Below are 16,968 nucleotides of genomic sequence, written 5' to 3' on the forward strand. Positions count from 1 at the left end.
TTTTCAACCCACTATATTATTACAATAATCTCTGGAACTCTTTGTTCAAAATTGAATTTTAAAGTTTGTACGATTTTTTTAAATGGATGAATCTAGTCTAAAACTGTAATAAGTTTGAAATTCTTCCAAAAAAAAATGCATTTCTATCTTTTTGTCGATCTTAAATTTACAAAAATCAACAGTATTGTCGGCAAAAGTGAATTGCAAATGAGCGATAGCAAACTAACCTAAAACGTGTAAGATTCATCATGTTTTGTTCTTCCCATTCTTATTTTAATTACACTACTGAACACTGCCGCTCTTCTTTATTATTTATTAGAACATTGATGAAACATTTATGTAAAAAATATAATTTCTACAATTTTATACCTGTTGTGGTAAAAACATCTTGGAATCTTTTTTTTTATAACATAAGTTTGAATGAACCATAGAAATCTATAAAAACTAAAATATTTAAGATGCAAAAATTTGGTCTAAAACCGTCGATGAAATTGAAACTTTTCCTGAAAAAATAGTTCTTCATCTTTGATTCATTAATTAATATCAATAGTATTAAAATTCTTACGCAAAAATGAAATTCGGATGATTGATAGAGAATTTATTCACCTCTAATATGAAAAAAACGTAATTTGAAATTGAAGTTATTAGCCGAAGATGTACAAATTTTAGTGCAATTACTTTTACTTTTAACTTTTCTTTTTATTTTAAATACTATTAAAAACTGGTCTGCTTAGATTTGTTTAAATTTTAATCTGAGGTAAAAGTAATTGAAAAATGCGATAAACGAGTTGTATCATAAAAAAAAATCTTTCCTTAAATGCGTATGCACATGCATCTGAGCATACAAATATTATGGAATTAACTAAAAGAACAAGATTGAAAAAAAGTTATATTTCGTTGGGAAACAATCACAGGATTTTGGAATGATGTTATTCATATATCCTATAAATTTCATTAACCCACAATTAGCTTTCCAAGATATACGCATATGGATATAAATTAAAGTTACATTTGGATAACACCAATTATAACGAGGATATTCCAAATGATAAATTTCAAATAAAATTTTCTTATAAAATAAGTTTTTCAATCCGAATCACCAATCTTTCTAGGCGTGGATTTTTTTTAAAGTTTCAGAATGACCAAAACTTGAAAAAAAATTTTTTTTGAGTAAAACATTGCTTTTCCATAGCACTGGGATAATTTTTCAGATTGAAAACAATTAAATATAGACTACAAATCTTCAAAAAACCAAATCGAATGGGGACTCACCGACCAAATATTTTAATTTTGCCTGGAAATGACTCAGAAAAGGCTAAATTTTCAATTACTGAAAAAATTAGAGTTACTGTTTTTTTTCTCTTAAACATCTTCTAGAAACACACCGTGGCATATTTTTGTTTCTACAAAGACCAGCTCGCGCGAAAGATTTCTGAAATACGATGTGAACTGGATAGCGCTAATGGCGTACTTTTACGTACTTTTAAGTATCTTTACAATCAGTTAATAATGATTTCATTATAGAATTATTTATGTAATTTATGTGGTTTATTTTTTCAATATTTAGATTTGGAAATAAAAAGGAGATGAACGGTAAATGAACTGCACATTAGACTGCCTCAAATTTGTATGAGAAATTTCAAGCTTGTGAAATGTTATGCGATGCAGGCTTAAATTGATCCTAGGGCTAGTAAAAGGTCTCATGCCAAATTTGGGCCAGATCGGACCACGGGAAAGGGTCGCTCAACGAGCCTAAAGTTTGTATAGGATTTTGAGACATTTTTTTCGGGAGGAACATGAAAATCCAGATTTTCATGAATAATTTTGGACTCCTTCGGCGAGGTTCTGGAAACACTGCCAGAGTTGCGGACGTAACTTCTAATCGGATAAAAAGCATCGGGAATTGTGATTGTTGTGAGTGTTTTATTATAAAGTTTTTACGTTTTCCTTATGTCTGAAGTTCATGTTCTAATGTGGAAAAAGGAGTTTGAAAGAAATGATTTTAAATAAGTGGAAAATTAGTGAAAACTTGTGGTGTTTTTGCCGGCTGTATGGATGACGCATTGCTATTTTGGCGAGCTGAAGCTACTAAAAATGAAACACAGATGGCACTAATGTTGCGAAGCTTGTCATGGGTGATCAAAGGTGGCGCAAACGCATCGGAGTATACCTTTAGGCGATTTTCTCACCCTTAAAGCTAGAATGATGCAAATCTTTGAACTGGAGAAACAAACTAAGTACAATTATACAATTATTTCTATTTCTAATACAATTTTTCCAGTTTTTAAATTGTTGATGGTACAATGTCTTAACATATATTTTCATCACTCTAATTCAAAATACTCCCTAATAGGCAATTTTTTTTTCAAGAAGTTGATGAGTGATGCTTTAATTCTAAACAAAATCTCTTAATCTATTTTTGTTTATTTATTGTGGTTACAAAATCTAAAAACTGTTAGGCATAGCGTGATAAACCTTTTTTACTTAGAACTGTTATTACAACCAAATGAATCCATGAATAAAAGCTGAATAAGATAAGTTATCGAAAAAAAAATAATTAAAAAGTTCACACTTAATTATGATTTACAATCGGGTAGAAGTTTAATGAAGTATTTAGTATTTTTCATTAAGGTTTAGTATAGGAATTTTATCAAATAGACTGAGTGATTTCAATTCAAACATCGCGCTGGCCTTGAAAGAGACAGTGTTCGGAATGAGTAAATTGGGAAATATTTTATATTTTGGCAAGATTTCTAATATTTATAGGCTTATTATTGTGATTGTAGCATAGCTTGAATAGAATCACACGAAAGATTTCTTGTAAGGGACTTTCATCTCTTGATTCACTTGTGACAAATAAATTTAAAAAATTTCAAATTCTTGATACATACACAGAAATAATGTTTTTGATTATGTAAGGGTGTTTAAATTCAAATATTGAATCAAATTGACTAACAACAAAACCCAGGTGAAACAAATACCTAAGTCAAATAAAAAATAGAAGCTTTCTCTATGACAAGTGGCTTTGCAAGTAATAACACTGTATTATTTCGATCATTCCAAGCATTTTTCTAGTTCATTAAAATTCTAGCAAATAGTTTGTTTATTTCGAACTCAAGGGTATTGATAAGAGCGTCAAAAATAGGTTAAAATATTCGATTACACTAGTCAAAAGTGTCTCCTGATTATATCCTTTCACCCAAATCTCCGAACCAATTTTTTTGCTAGGATGCAGAGGTGACCTCGGTCCTAAAGCACGAATTATTTCTTTCATCCCTTTCTCTCTTTCCAAACTATCATTTGACTACTAGGACGTGGCCGGCGCCGTTATTGATGATGAAAGAGAGAGCATCAGTTTTGGGCATTGTGAATGTGCTGTCAGTCCCAGACACCATTCATTTGACCTTTGAACAAAATTGGTGGCCTCGGTCAATCACGGAGTAGCAACCATTGGCGATGTGGAATTCGTTCTACTGAGCCACGCCAGCAATCATGGTGTTCGAAATGCAGAAATAATAATGATTTTATTCAAAATATGTTTCCAAAACACGGTCAATTAAAAAATGAGGTACCATTAAGAGAACAGAGATTTTTTTCTCAAAGCAGAAGCATTTCGGATTCAATGATTTAAGGTGGATGTGAGTAGTCAATCAAGCTAAGCTAAGCTAAGCTAAGCTAATAATTTTGGACTCCTTCGGCGAATTGCTTTTGAAAACGGTTTTTATGACAAATATTTCATCCGAAGACTGCATTTCGATTCGATTTACGATTAAAAAGTTATTAAACTTCAAAAATGGGGTAACTTTTTTCAGGGTGATATTCATCACTGTTAATGCTGCGTCGAAATTTTCGAAGTAGTGTCTCTCATCAATGTTGATGAATATCACCCTGAAAAAAGATAAATATTTTTTTTTAAGCTTAATTACTTGAATCGAAATGCAGTCTTCGGATGAAATGTTTGTCATAGTTTAGGCTTTAAGAAACACCGTTTTCAAAAGAAATCGGCCGAAATGGACCAAATTTATTTATGAAAAACTGAATTTTCGTGCTTCTCCCGAACAAAATGTCTTAAAATCCCATACAAACTTTAGGCTCGTTGAGCGACTCCTTCCCGTGATCCTATCTGGCCCAAATTTGGCATGAGACCTTGTAGGCCTAGGATCAATTTAAGCCTGCAGCGCATAACTTTTTCAAATGTCCGGTCATTTGGGGCACTCTACTGCACATAAACATTCTTAAGGAGATCTTGTGATAATTAATAACAAAAAGGTGGCTCCAGAGAGTTTAACGATAGATCAGTAGTTTTCAAACTTCTCCCACTCACCGTTTTCTGCCTTGGTATTTGAGGAACCTCACTGCCCCTCTAAGAATTAATTTGAACAAATTTGTTCAGAAATTCATAGAAAATTGGTAGCTCTGAGCTCTTTCACCGCCCCTTGTAGGGTTCCAACGCCCTCAAGGGGGCGGTAGGGACCATTTTGAAAACCATTGCGATGGATGGAAATTATTGAAAGAATTTACTTTAGGAATCCGTTTTCTGATGTGGCATGTTTAGCAACTTTGACTTTGTAGAGTTTAACACGTTTGTCGCCATAGGACCCATATTCGGTAGATGATGAGTGTTTTTTTCTCTGTGGGGTCTTTTCACAAGTTACTCTTACTCAAGTTAGCTACTCAGTTTCGCCATGCGTTGGAAAACTTGGAGTTCTTTCTCTTTTATTTCACGCTCCTAGAATTGCTTTGGGCCCGGCCAGTAAAAATAACTAAATTGGTGACGAACGTGTAATACTGTAGAGCTAGAGACTTATAACAAAAAGGTGGCTTCAGAGAGTTGAATGTTTGTTGAGAAAAAAAGGGATGATGTGTTAAAATAAATTTTAGAGTGATTTGACTGAAGCTTAACAGCATTGTTTTTTCTACAAATTTCATAAATGTGAAGACAAATTTGGTAAAAATTAAAAAAAAAAAAATGATTAAAAATTCTTTGTATTTTGTACAATTTTATGCTTGGAATTATTCAAATTTTTAAGATGAATAATAAAATTAGTTTATAAAATACAAAATAGTTCTACTGAAATGTGAATATTTAACTGGTTGTTCCTAGAAAAATAATCTTTAAGAATCTGACTTGACTTTCAACTTATATCTACAGTTGAAAGAACTTAATCGGTTCATCACATGATCTCAATACCTTTTAGTACAAATCATGTAATCGATTACTATTCTATCCAAATAATTCCAAGACCAGAACGATATTATTTGTTAAAGGCTTATTCGATAATGACCTAATGATATGCCCTTGAATGGCATTGAAATCGAACTTGCTAGCGAAGTATTTCACATTGCCCCTATGCTAGCGCTGCTGTGTTATTTTTTAAAATGAACCAAACATTCTCTACCGGAACCAGGCTACAATTTAATGTAGGATCATTACCATGCCTCATAGAATGGGAAAAAGTACAGCTCTTGTCGGGAGCCGTTTTTAACTTGGAGGAGCAAAAAAAAGTTATACACAACAAAATTTTACAATGTCCCAACATCCGGGTAACGAGAAGTGTTCTACTGCTGCTGGTGCTGTTGCCATTGAAAAAAAAGTAAACCGTAATGAGCTTTTCCACATAACCGGTATGACGCCTTCCTTTCTTACCCCTCTTCATCTGTCCAGCGTCAGTTGGGATCCCGCTCTTGATCCTGGGTGCATAATTTCGTTGTTTGCCCTTTGCTCGGTTGTCGATTTTGTTGGCTTAATTTGCACTGAACTGGAGAAAAATTCATTAAGCGAATTTACGACACTTTAGCGTAATTAGTACAATTAATACAAACAAAGGCGAACGTAATTGAAAATTGTTTCTTCGCTGTTCATGCACGACAGCATTGATACAGGTGTTCGTGCTCCAGCATGATTGAATCTTGAGTACTCACGAGAGCGGCAATTAAACTTATTTCGATTCTGAAAATGAAGTCTTGTGTTGATAGTAGGTTAGCGTGGTTCATGAAATGTCTCCGAGAATCATTAAACCAGCATTTAGGAATCAGAAGCTCATACAAATCACGTCGAATTTAAAATCACATTCAAATACAAATAAAGGCGATTATAAGTTCAGCCTCTTAAAAGTCAAAAAGACATTTGAAATTAAAAAAAATGAAAACAATTGCAAAAGTGTTTGATTTTGATTTTTTCAAATGATTGAATCTTTACAGCGTATGTGTTCCATACCTACGTCGGTACATGTTTTACTGAATCAAAAATCTCACCACCAAGTAGCAACCATCAGCACATTAGTGACGCTTTGTTTCTCTCTTCTTTCATTGCCCGCAGGTGGACGAAGGACGTTTGTATCAGGAAATCATCCGTGTGGAAGCGACAGACAAAGATTGCACGCCACTGTTCGGCGATGTGTGCAAGTATGAGATTCTCACCAGTGACCAGCCATTTACGATCGATAATGAGGGCTCAATCCGGAACACGGAGCCGCTGTCCCACAAAGCATCGCACAACCATATTCTATCGGTGGTGGCCTACGATTGTGCTATGAAACAATCTGCCCCGGTTATGGTCAACATCCGTGTCAGGCGAGTGTGCGAGGCCCACGTCATGGGAGTGGCCGAACGCATCGATTACATTGCCAACTCAATGGAAAGTGTATCACTGTTCCCCAAGATTCACCTCGAACTGTGTGATATGCAGTGCAAGGGGGAGGATATGGTTATCCAATCTTCGGTGTCACTCAAGACTAAGCATATCTCTTTCGGATGCGATCGAGACGCCAGTCAGTGTCTGAAGAAGCTCAGTGAAGAGGAACGAATCGAAAGTGGCTTGGTGGATTTACTTCAGAAAAATACAGATTGGACCAAGGATTTAGTATACGATGAAGGCAGTGAGTCTATCTTCCATTTTGATGGAAGCTCAGGAGCAGTAATTCCGAGAAGTCTTTTGAAATCAGAAGATTTTGCTGCGCATTCGTTCAGCATCATGACAATGTTCAGGCACCACAGTATTGCATCTAATGATAAACACAGCAAGGAACATATTATTTGCAGTGCCGACGACCATAAAATGAACCGTCATCATATGGCACTTTTTGTTAGAAATTGTAGACTTATTCTTTTGTTGCGCAAAAATTTCAACGATGGGGATTTGAACATTTTCAGCCCTGCCGAATGGCGTTGGAAGATTCCACAGGTTTGTGATAACGAATGGCATCAATACACAATCAATGTTGATCTTCCGAAAATTGACCTCTACATCGATGGTGTCAAATTCGAAAGCAACGTTGAAGATCGCCACAGTAATCCAGAAGTCATTGATGATTGGCCTCTGCATGCAGCCCATGGAATTAATACTACGCTTACAATTGGAGCTTGTTATCAGGGTTCTGAAAATAGATTAAAACATGGTTTCAGTGGAGATATTTCTGAAATTAAACTGTCACTTAAAAAGGTTCTAACGCCAAATCAAATTCGGTGTGGAACTGACTGTTCCGAAAAGCTTCTACCTCCAGCAGATCACTATCTAGAACCAGAACAGCAAATCCAATCCAACACGCAAATGAATAAAATAATTATTGAAGGCAGTAACAAAAGTAACATTGAACAGCTATTGCAACAAATCCAATATATCAACAACAAAGAAAATCCAACAATAGGCCGCCGCAACATTCAAATTATGACTACAGTGAGTTGCCCAAACAAAAAAGCTATCCGATTGCCCACAATTGATACTTATATCATGATCACGTCTCCTTCTAATTCATCAACAATGGCAACTGCATCTCCAATGTACCAGAAAATTCTCGTCGATAAACCTCTGACCATTGACCAAAAGCCACAAATTGTAATTACCGGAAACTCTAACCATCTGGTATCTTATCCCGATATCAAAGATGGAGTTAAAATTCTTGCACAAGTTAACATCAGCATCTACACGGGCAAAGAAATCCGTCCATCTTTACAAAAGTTAGACTCTTGCAATGTTAACGTTTTTCCAAGTCTAAATCCCGACCATGAAGAGATAACTGTAGATGACAAGGATGGAACCGATGAATCTCTGTTCAAGTTCGACATCAAAACCAAAATCAGCAAAGACGGTGTCGAAATGATTGGCTACGACACTATCGAAAACTATCAGTACATCATGAAATCCTTGGTGTATATCAACAAAAAGCCTGCTTACTATCTAAACCGGGTATTCAAGCTTACCTGTTCACAAGTGGATGATCATTTCCGGAGCGCCGAATATACACTCACATTAACGGTGCTTCATCCAAAGCAGCAACCGACACCTTCGTCAACTCTGATGGCCGTGCCTTCAGTGCTGTCAACTGCCTCAAATGATGGTCAAGCACATTCGAGCATCGCCGTAGCAGCCGATTCGCATGGTGAGTCTCAGAAGGTTCTCGTCAAATTTTATGAACTCTATACCAAATTTTGTTTTTGTTTTTCACAGATGCAAACCAGTATGCCCATGCGATGCTCCATTCGCACGACATCCAGGAGTCGCAGTCTAAGGTTCACAACATAGCGCACGAGAAGGCCCAATTGGCGTCGTCTCATTCGACCATGTTGATCGTGGTCATATGTGCGTCGTTTGTGTTACTGATCTGCGGCGTCGGGATCGCTCGCCTGCGGAACAATGGCGGCAGCAGCAGTAGCCATTCCCGAAATCTAGACAAGCACCAGCCTTGTCCCAAGGTGGCTCCAGAACAGCAACTGGACTGGGACGACTCAGCCCTAACCATAACCATCAACCCCATGCAGAACGACAACCTCTCAGATGAAAGTTCCGAGTCGGAAAACTCCGACTCCGAAGATGAGGAGGTTATCAACGGGCGTTACAAAAACGTCAGCCAGCTGGAATGGGACAATTCAACAATGTAAGTGATTTTCTTTTTAAATTATCAGTTTGTTTGTGTATTTGTATTTAGAAATTTATTTTACGTCTTGTCATCATCATCCATTCTCACCCATTTTGTCATACCCGAAATTATTGGTTGTTAAGCTGGGGGAAGTGTTATTCCTTTTCCAAATAGAGTTAAGCCAAAAAAATACAAACCGAGGATGGAAACTCAAAGTTTCCAGAAAGAACATTAAAAAAACTCAATGTCCATAGGATCGTATTTTGCAATTAGTACCAGAACATTTTTTGGGCACAAAACTAAATTGCAAAATCGTTGTTGGAGAGCATGGTGTCAGTGATTTTAACACAATTAAAAAAAAATAATTGCAGTTGATGAAATTTTATTTTCAGCTGGGGAGTATTAAATAAACTAAATTTAAACACCATCCGAGTATTGATACCAACGTAAGAATATAACACAGAAGTTACTTCTAGTCTCAAAGGAACTTAATCATCTGAAGCCGAGCTCTTATTTCATGTACTGTACTACCTTAGATGAATTATTCATTGGTTAATTACGAGAGGATTTTTCATTTTTTTCACCAAACTTGGTCAAAGAATGTACCTAAAGCGTAGAAAATAACGAACCAACCCGTTCTCACTACTTTGCTATCGTTGTGACTGAAAAGTCCTTTGAGAAAGCGCATTTGCAATTCGATTTCTTCTCGTGTCTTCATCCGTCAATGCCCTAAGCCATCAGTGTCGGTCGATTCATGGTGACGTTTCCATCAGCTGAACCGGGAGTGCGGGAAACACTGATAACTGTGCAATGCAGGTGAAAATGAAATTAATTACCATGGAAAAGGAAACTGTTGTCGTCGCTCGTGCCCTCGCAATAGAAGAGGGGGTGTGTTAAGTCGTGAATTGCAGATGCGACTGTGTGTTGGGTTGGGTTGAGTTGAGGTTTTTAGCAGGATGGCCGAAGCCAAGCAGCATGTTGATAATGGAGATGAGTCAATTTAGAGTAGGTAGAATGTCAATCAAAACTTTTGACCTTTATTGCAGCAACACAGTTTTATTTGGCGAGTTGAGGGTAAAGGTCATCAGGTCACATCTGCTCAATCTGGAGACAGGTGACAAATACAGAATCGAGAATGAGTTGAGGTAATGGAGCAGTATCCGATTGGTCATAAAATGTGTACCTACTCGTCTGTTTGGTTTGAATGATTTTTTGTGTGAGTTTCTGAGTGTGTCGTTGGGGTTGTTCTGTTGTTGGAAGCACTTTGGGCAGTGGAAAGGAGAGACCTTGACTACTTGGTGGTAGAACTTGGAATACTTTATTTGACTATCCTAACATCCTATTTATAGGAAAACCATCCCTATGGTTACATATGTGATTGTTTATTTATTATGTGTATGTTGTTATTTGTCCCATCGATTGCTTCGATTGGACAAATCTCAACACTCCTCCTCAACATACACATTCGCAGTCTTTTAACTACCTCCGACGGCTCCTCCTGAAGTTGGGGCTACTTCTCTTCAATGCACGCTCTCGCCCCTGTTGCAACGCGATGACCTTCCATGGCTCCAGTTCGACGACCTCCACCGGGATCTGGCACGACGACCTCCCAATGACTCTGGCCCGACCACCTTCCATGGCTGTGGTCTCTGCGCTCTCCCTGTGGTTCGAAGCTTTCTCTTTAACCTCTACACCTTTCCTGAGGCCTGCGCCTCCCAGTGGTTCCAGCCCGACGACCTCCACTTGGCTTTCCGGTCCGATTACCTTCCATGGCACCGGCTTGGCGACCGTCCGTGGTACCCCGCTCGCAAGTCCACCAGTGACTCCTGGTTCAACGACCACCACCTGGATCCTGACTTGACCACGTTCCATGATACCGGCCCGCCAACCTTCCATGGCTTCCGGTTCGACGACCTACCAGTGGCTCTGGTTCGACGACCGCATTCGTGGTTTCAGCCCTACGACCTTCCATGGCACCAGTCCGACGACCTCCCAGTGGCTCCTGTCCGACGACCTTGTTTGGTTTCGGCTCGACGCTCTTATATTGGCCCGACGCCTCACCAATGGCACGACGACCTCCCTCTGGCTCCCGGCTCGCCGACCGTCTTATGGATTCGGCCCAACGACCTTCCTTGGCACCTGTCCGACGACCACCGTTTTTCCTGGCGTGTCGACCTCCACCTGGCTTTCCGTTCCGACGACCTTCCTGGTGGCTCCTGGTCCTACAACCTTCCACGGTTCCTGGCTCGTTAACTTTCCATGGGTTCAGCTCGTTGTCCTTCCATCGGCTTCCTGGCTGGATGACTGTCCACTGTTGATTCCGCTTCTTCTCCTCCTTTCCACTAGTGCTGGGCCCATAACCTGTTGTTGGAAGCACTTTGGGCAGTGGAAAGGAGAGACCTTGACTACTTGGTGGTAGAACTTGGAATACTTTATTTGACTATCCTAACATCCTATTTATAGGAAAACCATCCCTATGGTTACATATTTGATTGTTTATTTATTATGTGTATGTTGTTATTTGTCCCATCGATTGCTTCGATTGGACAAATCTCAACATGTTCAAATAACATCAGATTCAGATATCATATACATTCTAATAGTAGAGATTAAATTAAACGATAGTGCTCAAATTGATCACTCAAGATAGTCAAAGTCCATTATCTTAGTAAAAAACCAACTGGAAAACGTTCATCATTCTCCAGACAAAGACAAAGCTCAATTAAAATATTCTTTAACTATTAAGGTAAAATGCGCTAGTTCTTTCATGAGATTAACCCAGCTTTATCAGTTTTGAAGCTTATTATTCATCCCAGGAAGCTTAAACATTTATATAACCTTTTTATACAAATGGAATATTTCACTCTTAAAACCTAAAATGAAAGCTTTTTGTCGGTTTAAAAGCTCAACCATGACTAAAAGTTCACAACCAATCAAAGTGGCTCACGCTCCTTTATTTAAACTCAAAGTTAAATACGACAGAGGTTCAAAACATAGTTCGATTCTATGAACTTTAAGTTAAATACCCCTTTTCCCCTTTTCCGAACTGCGAACTCAAAATTGATCCCTTTTCTTCCTTCGGCGAGGGATCAAAGCTGAGTTCGACCTTATGAACTAAAAATTGAACTCTTTTTGTTGAACTGAAAACACTTCGAACCGGAACCGCAACCAACGATCACGACGCAAAGTTTTGTCGTTCCGGAACAATTACCGGGAGACTATTAAGGATCTTCATAATGGAATGTCCACCGTGTCAGCGTAGAATTCTGTCCGTCATTGTCATCATATGGTGAGCGGCTTGGAATGTCCGGGAACTTCCGGATGTAATTTACTCGTTAGTGTTAAAACTTATCACCGCTCTGTAATTGCAATGCAATGTAGCGGAACAGCAACATCTGGGTACAAAAAATTTTAACCATCCTTTAATTCCCTGAAAATAAACAACCCTCCAATAAAAAGGATAAAGGAGTTCGGCTGCCGAACTTAGTATTGAGTATGTCTATCAGAACTTAGTTTTGCGATTGCCCAGTCAAACTCAAAGTTGAGGGCTGCCACTGAAGTGCTGTTTTGAACCAAAACTTCTTAATTTTGAGTTTAAAAAAAGGAGCGTGCAGAAAAGCTTATTTATAACTGTTTTTCCTATTCTTGGATTGTAATATGTATCGCCATTTTCTGGTGAAAATAAAGATTTTGGTACATAAACATGAAAAAATGCATAAAAATCCACACTTGCAAAATTTGGTTCCATATGAATTAACTTCTCTCGGAGTGTATAGAAAATATACTCGGAAATTTAAAAATCCCTTTTTTTTCTTTTTCGGGATTTTCATCCCCTCAAATACATTTCTATATATTTACGTCCATTTATTGATTGTTTATTGAAGGTTAGAAAATTAAATGATACTACAGTATGTTCCATAAAAATGCGAAAATCTGTCATCAAGGTTCAAAAACACTTTTCTTGATGTTATGATTTAAAAAATTTTTATTCATTCAGGTGTGTAGATAATCATATGAAAAAAAACAATCACTCGACGTGTCCACTTTCGTTCTCAACTATTCTCTCCATACCATAAGCCTCTAACATTGAAACTCACAACTTAGAGATGGAAGCTTCCAGAAAAATTTCATATTCCCCTTCAGCTAGGTTTGGGTCCGTTCCAAGGTATGGTATGGGCTCCATCTTGTTGGAAAATAACAATCTCGGGTTCACCGAAGTTTTCCCGAATCCACGGAAGCACCTGATTTTTCAAAATGTCCATGTAGACTTCAGTATTTATTTATACTAAGGCTTTTATGAAAACAGGAGGAATCTTCAATCCACACGAAGGAACCCCGCTTCAAATACCTTGACTCTGATGGGATTTTTGGATCCACACGTGAGTTAGTCACCTACCTACCAGGCCTAAGGGTCCGGCGTCGATTGAAAAATCCAGGAAAGTCTCAGTAGGAGGCCCGAAAACAGCTGGAAATCAACTATCTGACAAAAGTTCTCATAGACAATCGTTCAAGAAGTCCTAAAGGATTCAATAGTGAGCTAATATTTGAATAAAAGTAAAGATGATGGATTCCATAAAGTTAAGGAATGTGAGAAGTTCTTTCAAGCTCAATCCGAGAATATCAAAAGAGGAAGTGATGAAAAAAAAATCTGACTGTTTTGTCAAGTTGACTAATAATCACCTACAAGGTAGAAAAGCTGCTCACCGGTAAAAAGAAAATAAACTAAATGCGGTGGTCAAATCGTGCGCAAAATATTTGGACTTCTAGTGGGGAGATATTTTGAAAAATTTCGTAATGGACAGCAAAACCAACTCTTTAGCAGTCACCTGGCAGGTTTCCAGTAAAGAAACTTTTCATTGACAAGTCTCGCTTGTATTTTCTGGAGATAAACAAGATATATTTGAATAATTTGATGTCTAGTACTTGAGGTGGCTAACAATCTGTGAAAACTGCCAATCACTTAGTGTTTCATAACGATTGACACGATGAATGGATACTTATACAAAGAAAACTGCCTCCGAATGCAACTTTTTTCCCTACAAAGCACTTCAATGGGTCCAAAAAAATTTATACTCTATTTTAGTTGGATGTGGAATCGTGCAAATACTCAAAAACTGTGGTGAAGTGATAAGAAGTCAAAATGTTGTTTTGGTGCCGAAGGGGGGCAATCGGCTAAATTCGTTATAACTTCGACCGAAACAAAATTTTTGAGCTATTTTTACAGTCAAGCTTCAGGAAACAGAAAACGTAATCAAAAATAGCCTTGATTTAAAAAAGGGTTCTTCATATTTAGCAAGTACCTATTAGAAATGTCGCATGTGTTGCCCAAAAATTAAAGACGGTAAACTTCTTCATTGGACGCTATCTCAAAAATCACTTGACAGAAAATCACAAAAATGTGCACATGTAAACACTACCAGGTAGCTTCGCTGAAAATTTCATCAATTCCATTCATGCATTCAAAAGTAATTCACAAAACGAAGTGTTGCATTTTTCTCGATTACACTGCCGTTCTAAGCAAGATTGTCCCATGTGGAAAAACGTGCAAACGAGAAAAACGCGATTGAAATATCAGCTATGTTTCAGCAATTTTTCTCTCAAACTGAAAATTCACCGACAGTTTTTTAGTAGTGACGTGTTCAAGTTAATCATTTTACAATGTTTTCTGCTAAAAGAATTACATTTCCTACAAAAAAACAGCAAATTAGAGCCAAAAATGCTCCGTGTGAAACTTTTGCGTAGAATCAGAACGCATGCCGATGCTAGTTCTACGAAAAACTGTCACACGGCTACAATTTTTCTATCATTTTAAAAGCTTGCGTAGTTTATTTTTCCCCAAATACTCATGCTAAACCGTAATTTGAGAAATACGTTCCTCTTTGTTTATAAAAATGTATAGTTGAGTATGGATCCTGTAAGTAGTGCCTACCGAAAAGTGTTTAGTGAAAATTTCTCTGAATAAAACACTCAAGGCTTCTCGTTCCTCCTCTGTCCTCTATTTTAGTGTTCTTTTCAGTGAATAACAACAAATTCAACAGTTTAAACTCATCTTAAGAGAATTTTTTGAGAAAGTTTGCATTTTTCATTGAATTTTCTCTAGTGTGACATTCTTGCGTAGAACTATCAACATAGAGACAACCAACTTGATGAAATTTTCGTATAAGTTCAGAACAAAGTATACTTATTTGTGTTTTTATTCGAAAATTAACACTAAAAGAGACCGTTTCCAGCAAAAAAGTAAAAAAGACCCAAAAGTCACATGGGACATTCTTGCTTAGAACGGCAGTACACTCCTTAAAAAAATAAATTTCAAATGGACTAGCAATATGTATTTAGGTAGCTACAAAGGTTTTTTTTTTAATTTTCTGATTTGGGAGTAATTGATTCTAATAGCAGCTCGTAAATTAATTATTTTCGAATGTCTACCATACCTGCCTTATTACTTCCGCCCTCCTACAGCAGTCAATAGTTTGCTCATGCCGATTTATCACTTTCGATTTGAGGCTGGTAAATATGTTTTACCATTCACACCCGCAAGCATCATTGAATCATTACCGTTTAATGCAAACATAATTGCATAATATTGAAACAAATGGAATTATTAACACTCATTTGCACACCATAACTCATCGTTATTAAAAGTTTTTTTCTTTTCTTTTTTTCTCTCTCTCTCTCCGTGTCGTTGCAGCTAAATGGATACATCAAGAAATTTTAAATTATGGAAAATTTATTGCATATTTTAAAATTAATAAAACCAACAAATGTGAGAACAAGCAAAATTGCGCCATCCACTTTCCAATCTTGACACACAAAACACAAACAAACACACAGTGGAAAAATACAGATAACTTACACACCAATACACAAATATCCACATACACACCCACACAAAAAAAACACTCTAGGATATGCAATAGTACGATATTAAGGTAAAAACCGGCGTTAGCTGGGGCAGGCAAAAAAAGAAAACCAGACACACGGTAAAAGTAACGTGTTTTATGAAGGGGATATTTGTGGAAAAGTAGAGTGAAGGGTGGCGAGCATTCCAATCGGGGTCCTTTTTTCGAAATGCTTTTTGACCGATTTCGTCGTAACGCTCCCCTGGAATGAATCGAAGAAAGGGAGCGGCGAGTGGGAGTGACAAGACAGAGTGCAGGATGAATGCATTATTTACCAGCAAATAAGCATTGATTATAACCAGCAGCAGCAGTGCTACGATACGATACGATACGGCTTGTCGTTCCGGGCCGAATGAGACGAGCTGGGTGGATCCAACCCAGTCAGAGTAATAAAAACTGTTTCCAGAAGGACAGTCAGTCGTGGTCTGTTTAATTTCACTCGGTCTTAGCTGAAGAAAGAACACAAAAAGCAATGGCCCGATCGCTGGTATCAACATTGATAAGCGTCTATTTTATTTTCTTCATTTTCTCTTGTTTTCAAGTCCCCATTTGGTAGTAAAATATTTCAACATAAATTTAGGAAATATTGAACTTTTTTTTAACTAACTTCTTGAATTAAAGTCAATCAATAGGTAATTTGGTTATATTGCACATGCGTTTAAAATTTATTAAACTCTACACCTTTTATTAAATTACCATTTTAAGCTTTTTTCTAGTTAAATTTATTACGATAAATCCTCTGACGACCACGAATAAAAATAAAATTGGTAAGTGACAACGATTGAATGCTCGCTACTATTGCTAGAAATTCCGCAATACCTTACAGGAAAAATCTGACACACAGTGTAGGAAATGCGGTTAATTTTTCTCACAGATCGCCATATTTTTAATTCGTACTTAAAAACAAACCCAAGTATACCCGAGATTAGTGAACGGTTTGAGACAAGAAAAAGAAATCCTTAAAATAGTTGTGGGTATTGAAATTGCAATGAAAATTGCTCTACCTTTAAAACGAAACGCTATCACTTTCTCACTCCAAAGCCCACGATCAGAACAGCAAACAAACAAAACAAAAATGGTTCAAATCCCCTTTCATCTGCACCTATTTGTGTAAAATGTTCAATGTAAAAAGGCAAGAAAAATTTTCTAATAAAAACCGTAGCGAGCAGACGCTAGAAATCCCGCTGCTGTTAGAATTATCAAGCTGATGTGTG

General features: G+C 37.3%; 1 protein-coding gene across 4 annotated transcripts in view; it reads left to right on the plus strand.

The window, feature by feature from the left end:
- LOC129757490 (calsyntenin-1) overlaps positions 1 to 15,824 on the plus strand; it is a 218,922-nt gene extending 203,098 nt beyond the window's left edge. For 3 of the 4 annotated variants that reach the window (XM_055754749.1, XM_055754750.1, XM_055754751.1), the window contains exons 6-8: positions 6,320 to 8,378; positions 8,447 to 8,873; positions 15,544 to 15,824. In XM_055754749.1, the coding sequence (XP_055610724.1) occupies positions 6,320 to 8,378; positions 8,447 to 8,873; positions 15,544 to 15,547 (2,490 nt within the window). In that variant the 3' untranslated portion in view covers positions 15,548 to 15,824. Of the gene's footprint in view, positions 1 to 6,319; positions 8,379 to 8,446; positions 8,878 to 15,543 lie in introns of those variants that run through there. The other variant, XM_055754752.1, reaches the window with a different exon arrangement.
- Positions 15,825 to 16,968: the final 1,144 nt, after the last annotated feature.

This window comes from Uranotaenia lowii, chromosome 3 (genome assembly GCF_029784155.1).
Source record: "Uranotaenia lowii strain MFRU-FL chromosome 3, ASM2978415v1, whole genome shotgun sequence".
Taxonomy (NCBI): Eukaryota; Metazoa; Arthropoda; class Insecta; order Diptera; family Culicidae; genus Uranotaenia; species Uranotaenia lowii.